Here is a 15,394-nt window from a genome sequence, read left to right on the forward strand (position 1 = left end):
AAAAGATGACCAAAACTAGGAAGGGTTCAGAGAAGGTCAAAAGGAATGGCCAAAGGTCCAGTACAGCATAGGCAAGTACTAGAAATAAGTAAGTTGACTGCAAATTTCTTGGAAGGAAGGATCTGTTTTAAATGGACATTTGGCCTGGCCCAGGAGGGCTCTCTGTCTTCATTCAGATCTACAATCCTGAATGAGAAATAAATTCCTATATGCATCATACTGTGTGACAAATCTCATACTTTATATTCTTCTTCTCCAGCCAGTTCTGGCTTTTCCTTGGACAAACAGGGAAATCTTTCTAGAAAGATATGCCATGAGGTCAAGATGACACCAGGTAAAAGGCTGAAATCTGGCGTGCTTACTGATCACATTAATGAGAGTAACTATGCCAAGTCTCCTCTGAGGAAAACAAATGAGAACAGATGATGGGAAGAGCCTTGATAGCATGTGATGAACAGGTGCAGACTGGCCCTTTTTTACTCATCTGTTGAGCGTTCCTGGTGCCTCCTTTTGTTGTGCACAGTGAACATGACTGTGACTATGTAGCTAGATTACATTAAAAGGTATGTTTAATTCAAAATAGTGAGGTCACATTATTAAATGAAAGGTGTTTCTAAGTGGTAGGAACAAACTGAATGGAAACTGTTGAAATTCATGCTCTCTTAGAAAGGTCTAAAAATTCCATTAGTAAATCTTTCAGACTCTGTCTTAAAAGTGAATTAGAAGTTCAATACAGAACATCAGTCTTTTGATAGCAAAGAACAGAAATGCATTCCCAGCGAGTGCACAACATTTGTTCTGTGACAGTGTTTGGCTGTACTATCCCTTTTCTCTGAAGACCGGGAAAGAATGTGGCAGTATCCACATCCTTCACTGATGCCAGAGATGTTGGAAAAGGCACAATATGCAGGCTGACTGCCCATAGTTACTGGGCTGATCAAACCACACCATTACAGTTTCTTTTTGTACAGATTTGCCATATCCCTGCTCATTCTAGTAGCTTGTAACCTTTCCTGGCATTAGCAAATTTTTTCTGAGCTGTGAGAAGCAAAGACTCACCATTTCCCTCTACACTGTCATTAACACTGTATTTTCTTGCATCTAGTCTTTTTATGTTACCCTGAATATATTTATTTTTTCCTTAGGATGGGTCTAACTTTCATTTCCAAATGGGTGTAGATCCAGAGCTTCCTGTATTGTTTTTCTTCTGAGGCCCCAGTTTAAAGCAGAAATCTGAATTAGACCTTTTTTAAGTATAGTACCCAAGTGACGATCTTGTTACATTTTGCAGTTTGAATAATGTTTTTTAATGAAATTACTAGTCCTCTCATTTTTGAGAAGGTTCATCTCTTCTTGTTCTCTTAGCATTGGCAAAACCAAATTACCAGATTTCATGTTCACATTCTCTTAATTTTCTGAGGCAGAGTCTCTGGTGAAAGCACTAAATGGAATCACTCAGGAAACCATTTCTGTAGAGCACCAGTAATGTCTCACTCCCCTCTCTTCTATCTTGTCCATTATCTTACCGTGTCTTGCAGTAAATGCACTTAACGCCAGGTTCTTCACGCCTTTGTGGGTATTATGTCCATGCATCAGTGGAAAAAATGATGATTCTGGTATTTGGAGACATGTTAGTCTGGTCTCTTTGTATTTTGTGTGGTAACTGAGTGAGTTTTGAAAGAAAGAAAATGGGAAAAAAATTTGGCAAATCAGAAATTGGTAAAAAATTAATATGCATCTATTGATAGTGTATAAAAAAAATCACTAATTTTCTAGACAAGTTAAATTATGTTTTGGTTTTCATATAGATCTAGCATGATGCTACATAATCAGGAGAAAATCACTAACAGTTATGCTGGTGTTCTCATATCAGTGGGATTAACCTTGAAGGCCCCTAGTTTCCCAGGTGTTTTTTGATTTTAACTAGTTCTGCAGATCAGTAGTCATAATATAGGTGGCTTGGGAAATACGCTTTCCACAATTTAGTGTATGTTTCTCCCATAAATCTTAAAATCCAAATGACCAACCTTACTGAAAAGAATACAGAATGGTAGTAATGTGATATATTTAGGCTATATATTGTATCTACTCTTTATTAATCTCTTAGTTATAATATTGTAGTATTATTGAAATATCTTTTGCACCCTGTCTTAGCATACTTTCCAAATTCTAACTTAAATGCTTCCCATCATTTTGCTAAGCTTTTCCTGTTATCATCTTTCTAGTTCTTTGTTCTTTTAAAAGTTTGAATTACTTTTTTTCATGATTTAGATTTGGTTATTGATCCATTTAGTCTATCTTTCATATTTCTTATTTGGGTTTTAAATTGCCTTTCTAACACTGACCTAATAAATGGGACCATCCTTCATTCCAGTCTATGTGGTCTAGTGCTTCAGTAGTTTCTTTTATTATTTTTTGTTTTTTCCAAAAGTCTGTCCTTTGGAAATCAGAGGCTTAGTAATAGATTAGTCTACATTCTCCTTTTATCTGAAGTAAAATAGTTCACAATTGCTATGTCAAAACTTACAACTTTTTTTTTTTGACAGAGTAGGGATTGTCCTTCTTATGAACCAATGTCAAGAGTACCACTACTTTTGTTGGGTCAGCGATTGTTTTGTGAAGAAACACACCCACAATCCTGATCAAGTGGAATTGTTCCCTGCCATTCATAGTAACTCTTGTTCCTTGATCTCACAAATCTCATATAATGTCATAATGCTGATAGTAATTATTTGAGCTGGGATCTCAGTTTGCCTCTGATGTCATTGTTTGTGGACTGCAAGCTGATGCCACCGCTACTTCTCTAACTTTTTTGTAGCTTTGTTCCCCTTGGAAGGTAATGGACTTCCCAGAATCATACTGTTAAAACATGTTTAAAATATGATAGGTCAACTTTCTGTTGCTGGTGATACCTCTGACTTGTGTTTACTTGCCATTTCAGGGGGATGAGAAAGCTGTTCTCTGGAAAGGTTATGGAGAAGCATTTACTTAGTGCAACATCAGTTTATAATTGTACTGAGGAAAAGATGACAAGTTGTTAAACATGGAACTAGTTTCATAGACATCCAGTGTGGTTTAGATTACTGAAGGAGTAATTTAAAGATATATGCTTATGCATTGATTAATGTAGTTGTTGATCATGGTAATTGGAGCTCTCCTGTGTTATGTTAGCAGAGATGAAGCACAGAAGCATCTTTGCAGGCTTTTGTCAAAACCAGTAGGGAGAGCCGTGAGTCCACTGGAAGGAGCAAAGGACATAAATCTTTTCATGCACCTTCTGTGAAGTAGAAATAGGGGATTTTCTTACACTGTACAACCACGAATACTAGGTGAAACAAAATAACACTGTATGTTTCACTCAATCTTGTAAATCTAATTCAGTTTGAAAAAAAATGGAGTTAGAGCTGAAAAATCAGCTCTAGGCCCAAACTGACATAGTGTGGTTTATCTCAGTGATGTGATGCATAAATCTAGACTGAGTAGGGTAAAGGTATGTTTAAATACTTCTCTAAAATAAAGAATGAGAACTACCTGGTCTTTCCAGGATAATGCAGACACTCTTCAGAGAGCTTGGTGGTTTTTTGCAGTGTATTTTAGAACAGGACAACCTACAGAATTCTTGAATTAAGAAAAAAATAGTTAGTAGTATCATCTAGTATTGTTTTCTAAACATGCAGACATACAGAAACCACAAAAACGTTGTAAGCCTCTTCATAACGCGGAGAAGACTTTTATTCTGTTGCAATCACAATGTGTATGTTGGTAAATAGAAATTGAATTTGAAGTTACATATGAAACCTAAAATTTCACATAGCTCCTGAAATTACTGCAGCCAGTGACTTGTGGTTGTTTCTTGAAATTGATCCAATTTTTACACCTCCTTGGATTTGGTGATTTTTATTCTGGAAAATGATTTCAAAATGCTTTCACGTCATATGACAGATGCCGCTGACAGTGCCTCACACAGTATGTGTTGATTTATTACATGTTTTAAGATTCTATCTTAACTTTTTTGGCTTATATATTACCTTTTGGCTGTGTTTATTCTTTGATGAGGTGCACATATTCAAACTAAGAGTGACATAATTGAATGCAACAAATCTTCTAAATCTCCTTTGGACCCCATGCTTCAGTGCTTTGTCCCAGAATTATGTATGCAAATGTGTTTCTGCTAGGTAATGGAGCTATCATTTACATTAATTTTGTTTATATTTAATCTAAATATTGAGAGCTGTGGAAAACTGGGATGATGCCACTGTACAGATATACCAGACTTCATTTATTTAGTCCCTGATTCTTAGGTTTTGAAATGTTGCAGCCTTAAATCTGTTTCAAGAAGTAGCTACTGCTTGATCTTCCCTTTGGAAGTTTGAAATCAAACTTCATCATTACTTCCAATTGTTTGATTAAACTATATCTGATGTATTCTTCATCCTACCTCTGAATCATCATCAGCAGTTAACTTTGTGATAATATTATACCATAAATTCTTGTATGACTTTCTTGATGTCATTGAAGCAACTAGTCACTTTGTATGGTGCCAGAAATAAAGTACAAACCGCTAACACAGTGAATGAAACAGACCCCATTTCATCAACATTTCATCTAATTAGAAAATATGCACTGTTACCTGCCCTCTCTGTGTTTCTGTTGTCATTTTTTACATCTCCTGTCCCAGTTTGTGGGGTTTTTTTGTAAAGAAGATGAGTCTGTAACCCTTGCATTCAACTTCTCCTTTTTAATACTGCTCATAAAAGGGAAGCATTCTTCATATTCATATACTCCTTCTTCTACCCCTATTTTGCCTTAAAATGATACTTTGAGACGTAACTCTTTCTGACTGTTTCATGGCATTCGTCATTTATATTAAAGCTTTTGGCAAAAGTGTTTTATTAATTTCTGTAAAAATACAAGTATTTGGTATATTTAAAAAAAGTGTAGGATCGTATATATAAGACTAAAATGTTTTACCTCTGATAAAACACAAAGCACATCTTTCTGTTAATGGAGTAAGTTAATGGCATAGTAAGTGCTATCATCTGTGGAGTGCATTAATTTGTTATGTTTGAAATGTTTGCAAACTAAGTATTACAGATGTTTTTAGAACAAATGTCCTTTTAAATCAAGACAGAGTGGCTATTTAGGATATCTGAAATGGAGGAATTTCACAACACTTTATATTTGGTGATATTTTAATTTATAGCAGAAATTTTGTGAACTACAGAACCAGGCATTTTGCAAAGTGCTGCATCAGCTCAGAAATGCATGATTTATTAGAGTGATTTGAGAAGATTTCTGAAAGTTTTGTTAAAGAACAATCTATTTCCAATGTTGGATATCCAGATATTGAAACTAGTGTTTCTTGGCCGTAGAAATATATTGTTTCATGACTTACACAGCCCTGTGAACATGATCCTAGTTTGCTAATTACTAGTAGTAATATGGAAACTTCAAACCAGGTCATTGCCAGAAGAATATGAAAAGTTGACTTGCTGGCTTTCTGCTGATTTTTGAACTGTCAGGAACTCAATTATTCCAGCACTTGGCAAAAAGAAATTCTGTAGGAATTCTGTAATCTTTGTCACAATAAAAAGAAACAAAAAATCTGTATATGGAACATGAGTCAGGAATTTTTAGGTTAACATATAGATATCTCGGTGAATTTGGTGCGACCTTTGGAAAGGTTGTGGATTCAATAGACACTGAATGGGCACCTCTGGTAGGTGCATGGGTACCATTCATCGGATGAACCCTACTACGTACACTTTGCAAATGACTTACAGTTTGTCCCCATTTCCTAAAGTATTGACCAGACTTAAAGCTTTCCTTTTGTCCAAATGGAATTTCCAAACTTCAGTCTTGGTGTTCTGTTTGTTTTGCTGTATGAAACCTGACAAGCTGTTTGAGGGAGAAGCTGGGATTTGCATCAGATTGGAAATCTATCTGCACTGCACCAGAGTAAGGCAAAGGAAGCCCCTGTATTTCTGTCTTCTGGCAGCCATCCATGCAAGGCCAGGCAGATTGCTTTCCTTGTCCTTCAGTTCAGCATGATTATCCTCTGTCAGTAAGTTTATACTGCTGTAGCTGCTTTCATATTGGTGGAACCACTTCTGATTTACTTCAGTGAAAATGTCAGGGTTATCAGTTTCTGATTTAGTCTGTTTAACATCTCAGTTCACTGAGCTGTTTCAGCATATGCATCGTCAGGCCAAAAAAACGTGGGTAGTTCCATCTAATTTTAAGTGGAGAGGTTAACTGAGTCTTTGTGAATATTTTTAGTTCTTGTTGACAAATCCAAAATACTAGAGGTAGAGAAATAGGTATCTATAAGCAAACGTTCGTTTCCACCTTTAGGCATATCCACTTGAAAAGGTACTTGAAAGTTCTTCTAAGAGCTTTACACCACAACTGTATTAAAGGTGCACTGTAAAATAAAATCTTAAAAATCAGTTCAATTGTATCAACACATCTCGTTGTCACTCAATAATTTCACTTAATATTGCTCAACCAGTTTATTTTTCTCTTATTAGCAGAATTTTGCTTTAAATTACCAAGAGAATTTCAAATGTTCAGTTGTATACAAAAATGAGATTGGTTATTGCTTCAAAAGTGCTCCATAGCTTTCTTAAAGTAATTTATAAATTAGCAACAAATTCTCCTCTTTCTTGAGTTCATTGATCCATATCTGGACAGGTATGAATGCTTTTCTGTAGAAAGCAGGGTTCTTGAATTTTGGTCTTCCTTACTTTGTGAATCTGGTTCAGACCTTTTGCAGCTTGGTAGATTTCTCATTGCTAGCACATTGCTCTGATCTGATTATGAATTTTCAGTTTAGCATACATTCTCTACATTGTAGACAAAAGAGAAGACAAATCAATAATTATAACAACATCCTATTGAATGAAAAAGTAAAGAAACCATTTTCTTTACCAGTCTACTTTTTTTTCTTATATGTACAACATATCTCCAGTGAAGAGCTCTGAAATTTCCCTGATAACTGAAATTTTGTAACCAACCTTGAATTCAAACAGGTAGTCTTCAGGCACTGAACAAAAAGGAACATATACCAGTATTTCAAAAGTAGGTGATTATTATGCTCTGAAATGTTAATCTTGGATATGCACTAATTTTTCAGTTTATAGGTATAGAAAAAGACGGTATTACTTAAAAATTAAGCATTTAACTTTTGTACTATTAGGGCACTGGCAAAGCAGTACTGTTAAACTAGGTAAAATTGAATTGCGTCTGTTTGCAAGTATTCAGCTTAAACCATTCAGCCATCAAGACAAGAAATAGTAGAACAGTAATTAAACTGGAAACGTCCTTAATTTTAGGGTGAGGAAAACTGGTTTGTTTAAAGTTCTTTGTAATAAAACTATTTGTGTGGTTACTTTGAAAACTCATTACTCTTTTAAGGAATTGCTTGAATTATTGTTTTAAGGAGTTGCTTGAATTCTTCTAAACATTACTAAAATAAGACAGTTTTTATTTCTTTACCTTGAAGTGACATTCTACATATACAATAAAAATAAACACAGGCCTCACTGAGTAATTATTTTATTAGTATTTTCACTCAAATTCTAGAATAATTTCTTCTAGAATGCTATTCTATTAAATATGTAGAAACATTCCTGTTTTTGAGACCAAGTGAATTGTATGTATATCTGCTGTGAAAATAAAAAAAGTAAGAGTGTGTGATTTGATTCGAATGTTGCTGTCACATGTTTTTACTGTTGTCAAGAAAGCAAAACCTCTTAATTAGCATTGGAAAAATTATAGCAATTTTCTTTTCCTCTTGTATTTGTTACAATAACTGTAAGTTGCTTTTTTTTTCCTAGGAATTTGTCAGGGAATATTTTTTCAAGTCTCATGAATGGACTTTTTTCTGAGCTGCTAGCTCTGAAAGCACTGTGAGTATCATTCTTTGTGTTCATAAATCTGAAATACTTGAGAAAGACATTAGAATAAACATAGCAGAGTTGAATGTGAATTCAAACAGGATTGCTTCTAGAAGTGCATTCCAAGTGTAAAATCTGCATTATTTTGTTATCCATGTCTGTATCACTATTGATGAGCTATCTTCTACCTGTTGCAGGGAAATGGATAGCACTGACCATTCAACCCCATTTCTGACTAGCTCAGTCTAACCCTTCTAAGTAGCATCCTTTTTTTTATATATACTTTATTATCTTATACCTTTCCATGTTTTTATGCCTTGCATCATATAATCACTCTAATTACACAAACCCAGTAATTTCAAATATTTTCCCTGCAATTAGAATAACAATTCCCAGTTATTGGTAGTAATTGTACCTTCTTGAGATTTAAAAGTGTATCCTGAATGCTTCCATGGTCAAGTTTCTACTTAAAGGGGGTTTTATTAAGGGAAAGTATGTTATAGCATGATTTTCTGCAGTAACACATACTCAGTTTTTTTCAGTAGTGTCAGTGGTGCTGTTCTGTAAACAACCCATAATTTTTGCATAATGTTATGGAAGTAATTAACAGTGGGGCAGTGTATACTGATTGTCTCAGAATATCTTTGTATTTATACAGCTGTAGTTACACATCCATAGTGATGCATCTGTCTAGATTAGTTCTCTTTGGAGTTAAATAATTCGAATCTAACAGAAGGAAGTATGTTTATAAAAACTGCATGTGTACCAATTGTGATAATTCTTTGCCTTTCTAGACATTTCAACACTGATTCACTCATCTGTGACTGTAATCTAAAATGGATCTTGCAATGGGCCAGAAATGCTTCGGTTCGAATAGCGGAGGAAACGGTTTGTGCTTACCCCAGTGCTTTACATGGACTGTCACTTTATAACCTGAAGGAAAACCAGCTGATATGTGGTGAGTTGTACTCTCATTTAATGTTACAAACTGAAGTAAAACCCAGGGAAAATACTAAAAACCAGATATGATTAAAAAAAAAATCTGACTTGATTATAGGCACAAGAAATTCAGGTATGTGACACAGAGGATACAACTAAGATTGAAAGAGAATGGAAAACCTCCCATACTTCTTATTTCATATCTCAAGAACACTGCCAATATATTCAGTAGTATATAATTATGACTTAAAATATTGACTTGTGATGCTAGCTCTACGTTGTATACTGCATGAAACTGAGGATTCCTACAGGAATTTATAGAATATTTATTTCAAGCTGTATATCTGACAGTGTGAAATAAATGCCAGATTTCATTCTTCTATTTTTCTTTTATATAAACCTATAACTATACGTTTTAGCACCACATTCTGGGGATGAATAGAATTTTTATGGTGAGCTTCAGTTAGGTGAATTCTGTATTTGAAGATCTGGATGTGAAGCACTTTCTGGACATTTTCCACATAAGAAACATGGTGATATGGTGTTGGGAAGAAAGCAAAAAAATATGAATGAGTAAGGAAGACTCATTTCCAAATGAATACTGTCTAGCAATGAACAGACCAAACCAGAGATTTTAAAAGTATCACATACCTTGGAGAAAAGATCATTGCCTAAGGTGATGCTGGTGGGTTTCATAATCAGAAGTCTAATTCACATGTACTTGATTAATCACAGAATCTTTGAATCTTTGACATTCTTGAATGGCAAAAAATTGCTTAGATGGTGTCTTTACTATTGTCTTTTGCAAACAAAAGGAGAATCCCACATTTCTCCAAATAACCGCAGGAAGAATGATGTGTGTTGCTAACAAACACATTCATAGCAGAAGGGAGATCAGAAGTTGACTGGAGTGATATATAAAACAACAGATACAGATGCTTACAAGTTGGGAGAGATGTAGCTACAGATGGTCCCTAAGCTGAATTGTTAAGGAAACACAGATACGTGTCTGGAGGCAAATAAGGAAGGAGCTCCTGTGAGTGAAAGGCAGAGAAGATTCGAGTAGCTTGGGTTACTGAACACTGAAATTCTGCAATACTTCTCAAATATCAAACTCCCTTTTTATAGAGAGCCAGCATGGGCATCTTCATAGAGATCCATTTCCCAGCAGGAAAAGTACTTCTTCTGAAAATGCTGGAAGGATCAGAAGAGTGATTAAGGACTGTTAATTGGTATTTCCAGGTTACAAATGGATATAAACCTGTGAATTTTACAGAGAAAATGAAAGCAGTTTCTCAGAATTTTGTACTTTAGTTCACAATAGGACTCCTTATCACAGTTGATACAGAATTTATAAAGCCCATCTAGTTCTCACTGCTGTTTATATTGTCCACAGAACACTTGACGAGGTGGTAATGGCTGACAGTAGCTTGACACTGCTTCCAATATCCACAGAGAGTTTTACAGTGGTTATATTTGCTGAGCCTTCCACCAGCTCTGTAATGTCTGCCAGGTACTTCACAGTGCTCATAGTATCTCCTGAGCAGCTCACAGTGCCCAGAACATTTAGCAATTTTATTTTCCTTAACTTAATTTGAACTTAGGCATAACAGAAGGTTGTCTGGCACCAAAATAATATTGAGAATGATTTAAAAATATGTGTTGGAATCTGCATAGAGCTGATCAAATTAAGCATATCTTCAAGAAAATATAGACTGATTTAAAAACTAAAACCTCCTGCATGTGAACATCTTCCATGCTGTCAGACATTTGTATTTATAGTCACTGATCTTCCTTCTACATGCTAAAAAACTTCATGAGGTATTGCAGTCACAAGATGAGCAAAGAAAAGAAGAACGAAAGGGGAAAAATAAAAATAGAAGGGAAATGGGCAAAGATATTTGCAGGTGAGTTAGGGAATGAACTAAAAAGTCAAAGTATGTGGATTCTGAATAGCTACAGGGAGCAGTTTGCCATCAGCTTTTTAGGTTTATTTTATATTTTGATGGGATTAAAAAATCACCTTTTGAATTTCTTTCTGGCAAATCTTTCTCATGCATCTGATAACTCAGATAGCCAAAGTAGTGAGTTGCCTGTTGAAAACAGTTAAAAACCTCCTTTAAGGATTTTTATGAGTTAAGTAACTGCACAGTTTTAGAATTCCCAGGGTTCTGCTTGCATATTTCTCCAACAGCTTTTAAGAGTTATTTAGATCTTCTTTAACCAAATTATCCAACAGTCAGAAGTGTTTGGCTATAAAACAATTTTTCACAATGTTTTCACTTTGTCTTCTGCCTTAATGATGAGGGACTGTGATGAATCCATAATGGTATGGACAGAATATGTTTCCGAAAAATGATTGTGAAATTGGCTTCATACAGTGCCTTGTTACTCTTTCTCCATGCGTCCAAATAAGACTCAATTTACAGTAGGAAAATTACACTTTCCTGAATACCAGTGCTATAAATTCCACCTGAGGTCTGATAGGAGTCCATGATTTTCCCTGGTGCACATCAGCAGGGATGGATTCTCTAGGCCAAATTCTTCACTCAGGAAAGACCTGTATGAGTTTTTGTCTTAAGGGCATTATGAAAGACTGCTGTTAAAGCTGAGGTCTGATTATTTGTACTGATAAAAGAGATATTAGAATTTAGTTTCTTGGCCTCAAAGCTGTATTGATGTTACTGAACTAACATCACTAAGAAGTAAAAGTTCAATTGTTCTTCAAATTACAGTTGACATAACTCTGATGGAGCGTTTTTCTATTAAGAAATGTTGACTCATCAAAACAGACGTTTGGAAAAATGCAGACCTTCTTCTTTCCCCCAGTCAGATTTTATGTAAAGTTTAGAAAGTAGTTCACATAGTATCAATAATGTTTAGATAAATTATTTGGCTAAAAATGTTGTAGATATTTACTAAATAATACAAAAAAATGTTGTAAAGGTCAAATTATAAAAATCATTGGATGATGCTTTAAGACATGATTATTTATTTATTTATTTATTTATACCACAAAGAAAATTATCTAATTCTTCTGGGACAGAATACTGTTTCTCCTGCAGATCTCCTATAAATTAAAATCTTGCTTTTTGCATGTACATATGCTCTACAGATGTTTATAAATAAGTAATTGAGACTATACTATTCCCTTCTTTTAATTAAAAAGGAAACTGCTTCAAAGGAAAATAAAAAAAGATACTGAGAAATCTATTTTTTTTGCTTAGAGTTTATTGCATTAATACATAATAAATTACACTTTTATTCCTTATCATTATGCATTTTTTCATGCAGTGAATACATAAGTTTTGTTCTTTTTTCTGGTGTCAGTAGCTTTTCAGGTTTGTGCAGTCTACTGTCCTAATCTTGGTCATGATATTGTTGCACAGGTCTATAAAGCAGACATGTTCCAAGAACTAGAGGTAGTATCTTGTCAGTTCTCAGGAAATCTAAACGTAGAGAAACATCTAGATTTTTTTTTCAAGTAATTTCACTCTACTCAACCAAATGGTTTGCTGTGATAACGTTTGCATCACCTCATCACAGCACTTTCAGGCAAGCTGGTTCTGCTGCATGTCACCTTTCCTGTTGTTGTCCTTACCTTTCCTAGCTGTCTGCTATGAGGCAATCTGGCAGAAAGCCTGATAAAGCAATATTTTAACAGTCTTGAAAGGCTCTCAGGCCACGTTAGCAAAGCTTGTTCTGGCCCTTTGAGTCTGACCCTTTCACGAGATACTGGCTAAATGTAATCCCCAAAACCTGTGTTTACCCTCTTTCTCTGTGTTGATGTAAAGCTATGCACAAGTCTTTTCCTTGGAAGAAATTAATCAATTGCTTCTGTCTTTACTATGCTTATGCACTGAATGTTTTTGTTTCCCATTTCCTTAGTAGCTGTTTTGTATTGAATGGGAAAAAGTCTCCCTCCATGTTGAGCTGCTTCAACATTCGACTGTATTAAAAGAGTTAAGTTTTTAAGATACAGCATTATTTATTTATCTGCACTGTGCACATCTCTGAAAACCCATGCCATTGAAATAATAATAACCAGCGAAGGCAGCAGACACAATCAGCAAAGCTAGTATTAGTACATGTTCTTCTTATACTATCCTCAGCAAAGAAACTTCCAAGGTAAGGAAATAGATATAAGCCCAAATGTTAGATACATTCATTTAAGGCACAGTCTTGGGGGAAAATATGGTGAAAATAGAACTTGCAAAGCACAGAGTAATGGCAAATTACAAAACAAAATACCTCAGGTGAGTCACTTTCCCTACTTGTATTAGTATGGCTGATATAGCATCTGGTTTTAGGTAGTGTCTCTTCTACTGTAATGGGGGTAGCATTCCTCCCTAGTCTCAGGAGCCTGTTTTTCAGAGGTGTAGTACCCACTGCTTCAGTACCCAGAAGCTCAGTTTGAATTCTATTGTTGCTCTGTGAGCTCCATGTTCATGAAAATCAACTGTACAGTGTTTCACATGACTTAGAGGAGTTATTACAGTATATTATTTTGAAAGTATGTATTATGATAAAATGTATATTCTGTTCATGGGTAGTGCACCTGTTGGTTGTGATCAATGGAATTTTAGTGAGAAATTCTTTAGATTGGTTCATAATTTACGAATAGCTTTAGCAGTCAATTAGGACTTTCACTAGGGATGGCAAGGAGTGAGCACTCAAAACACAGAACTGGATTTTTGTCTGTATAGGATCTGTATGGTTAGGTTTCTGGTATGCCTTAGGGGGCTCTCTACTGAGAAAAGTGTTAACACTGCAGAAGTATAAAAATCCATCCTACTGAAAAATAGAGATAAGAAGATAATAGGTGCAAGTTGTGAGTGTCCAAGAATGTTTGAATTATGCAATCTCTGAATTCTGTAAACTACCTTAAAGTTTTAATTTATGAGTGAAATTAGCAAGCTCTAGCTCATTATTGAAATGTGTTTTTTTGAGTATGATGGATTCCCTACCTAGGAAGGCCACTTCAAAGAGAGGGATAAAAATCAGAGAGATAAATCTTTTTCTGACTTCTGTATTCTGCAATAAAATTCTTTAAATGTTTCATAGAAAATGTAAATAATTTATTGGGAGGGAGGAGATATAGTTGTTAGGGACTTGTTTGTACTTAACCAGCACCTTGTCTTTTGTAGCTTGCCTCACTTCACTGAGAATCAGAGTATCTGTTCCCCCAAAGAAACAGAGTCAGGTTAAAATGGCTTTTTACTCTGATGCTCTGTACCTGTTCACACTGAAACTTGTGCAAAGCAAAAAAAGAAGAAAACATTTATATTCTTTATGCACTCATTCTGGTTGTGTTCTTAGAGATTTCTTGTCCATTTTAAGATTCATCTTCTTACATATGAAGGTAAGAAGTACTTTCATTGTTACTTACCTACTTAAACTTTTTAATCTGCACTTCTCATGCTTAAGTATTAGCAGAACATTAAGGCATGTTTCTCTCAGGCCACATGCAGCTCCCTAGTCTGTTTTCATAAGTAACTTTTTTTTTTCCAATCTTACCTAAAACACAAAAAAATTCAGAACATTCAAGACATTTTAAATCAATTAGAGTAATGCAATTGGGAAAAAAGAGAACTTTTTTTTCCTAAACTTCCTCTATAAATTACTTTAATTTTTTGAAGCATCTTTCTTTTGCCTTGACATAGATTCTTGAAACACAGTGGGTCTTGAAGTGCTTTCTCAGCAATGATGGAATAGTGTTGTTTTAGATATAGTATTTCTTGAAATGTCCTTATAATTTTACCTGATATCGTTGCACGTTGTTTTCCCTTCACTTGTAGCACAGTAAGTCAGTGTACACTGTCCAACAGTAAGAACTTTGAAAGAAATATGTACTTTTAAAATGCTAAGAAAAAAAAAGGTATTGGGGAATTTTGTCTTTGTAAGGAGACTTTTTCAACATTTAAGATTAAGCTGAAATCAGCTGAATGCATTCACCCTCTTACTGTGTCAGTTTGTAAGAATACTGTCAATTATTCTGTGTTAGGCATGTTGGCTGAGAAATGAGATTTGAATTTTTCATGCCAAAAATTAAATACCTACATTGCTGTTTGAGTCTTAAAATGACAAATGTATGTAGACTGTTTTTAAAAGCTTCCTTTCATATATAAAATATATTGCAATAACGAATACTGGCTCAAAGTTAACTAGGAACATTTCTTCTTGATTTATTTCTCGGTACACCAAACATTGTTTTGTTTGGATCTCATTTGTTACTGACTTAAATTTTCGAATGGCCTTGAGATTATGGTTTCAACCATTTCTTTCTTAATTTACAAATCATTCTTGCTACATTAACACAATGTAAATATTGAACTGTGGGGGGTTTCCAGTTGTAGTAACTGACTAAACTCAAAATCTCAAGTACGAGGAATGATGGATTAATTGTCCAGATTTAGATTCCAGTCCTGCAGTTTCTTGGCAGTTCACAGGTAGCTTGCTGCATTCATGCAGAGCATCATTGTCTTCAAGAATATGCAGGATCAAGACTTCAGCTCCACTTCTGCAGGGAGTGCCTAATCATATGAATAGGTCTAATT

At 34.9% G+C, this 15,394-nt stretch overlaps 1 protein-coding gene across 1 annotated transcript in view; it reads left to right on the forward strand.

Moving 5' to 3' along the window:
* ADGRA1 (adhesion G protein-coupled receptor A1) overlaps positions 1-15,394 on the forward strand; it is a 267,959-nt gene that overhangs the window by 102,982 nt on the left and 149,583 nt on the right. Inside the window, exons 5-6 of the mRNA XM_027672274.1 lie at positions 7,839-7,910; positions 8,693-8,856. Of these exons, the coding sequence (XP_027528075.1) occupies positions 7,839-7,910; positions 8,693-8,856 (236 nt within the window). The remainder of the gene's footprint in view (positions 1-7,838; positions 7,911-8,692; positions 8,857-15,394) is intronic.

This window comes from Neopelma chrysocephalum, unplaced genomic scaffold (assembly GCF_003984885.1).
Source record: "Neopelma chrysocephalum unplaced genomic scaffold, ASM398488v2 Primary Assembly neopelma1_97390, whole genome shotgun sequence".
In the NCBI taxonomy this organism is placed as follows: domain Eukaryota; kingdom Metazoa; phylum Chordata; class Aves; order Passeriformes; family Pipridae; genus Neopelma; species Neopelma chrysocephalum.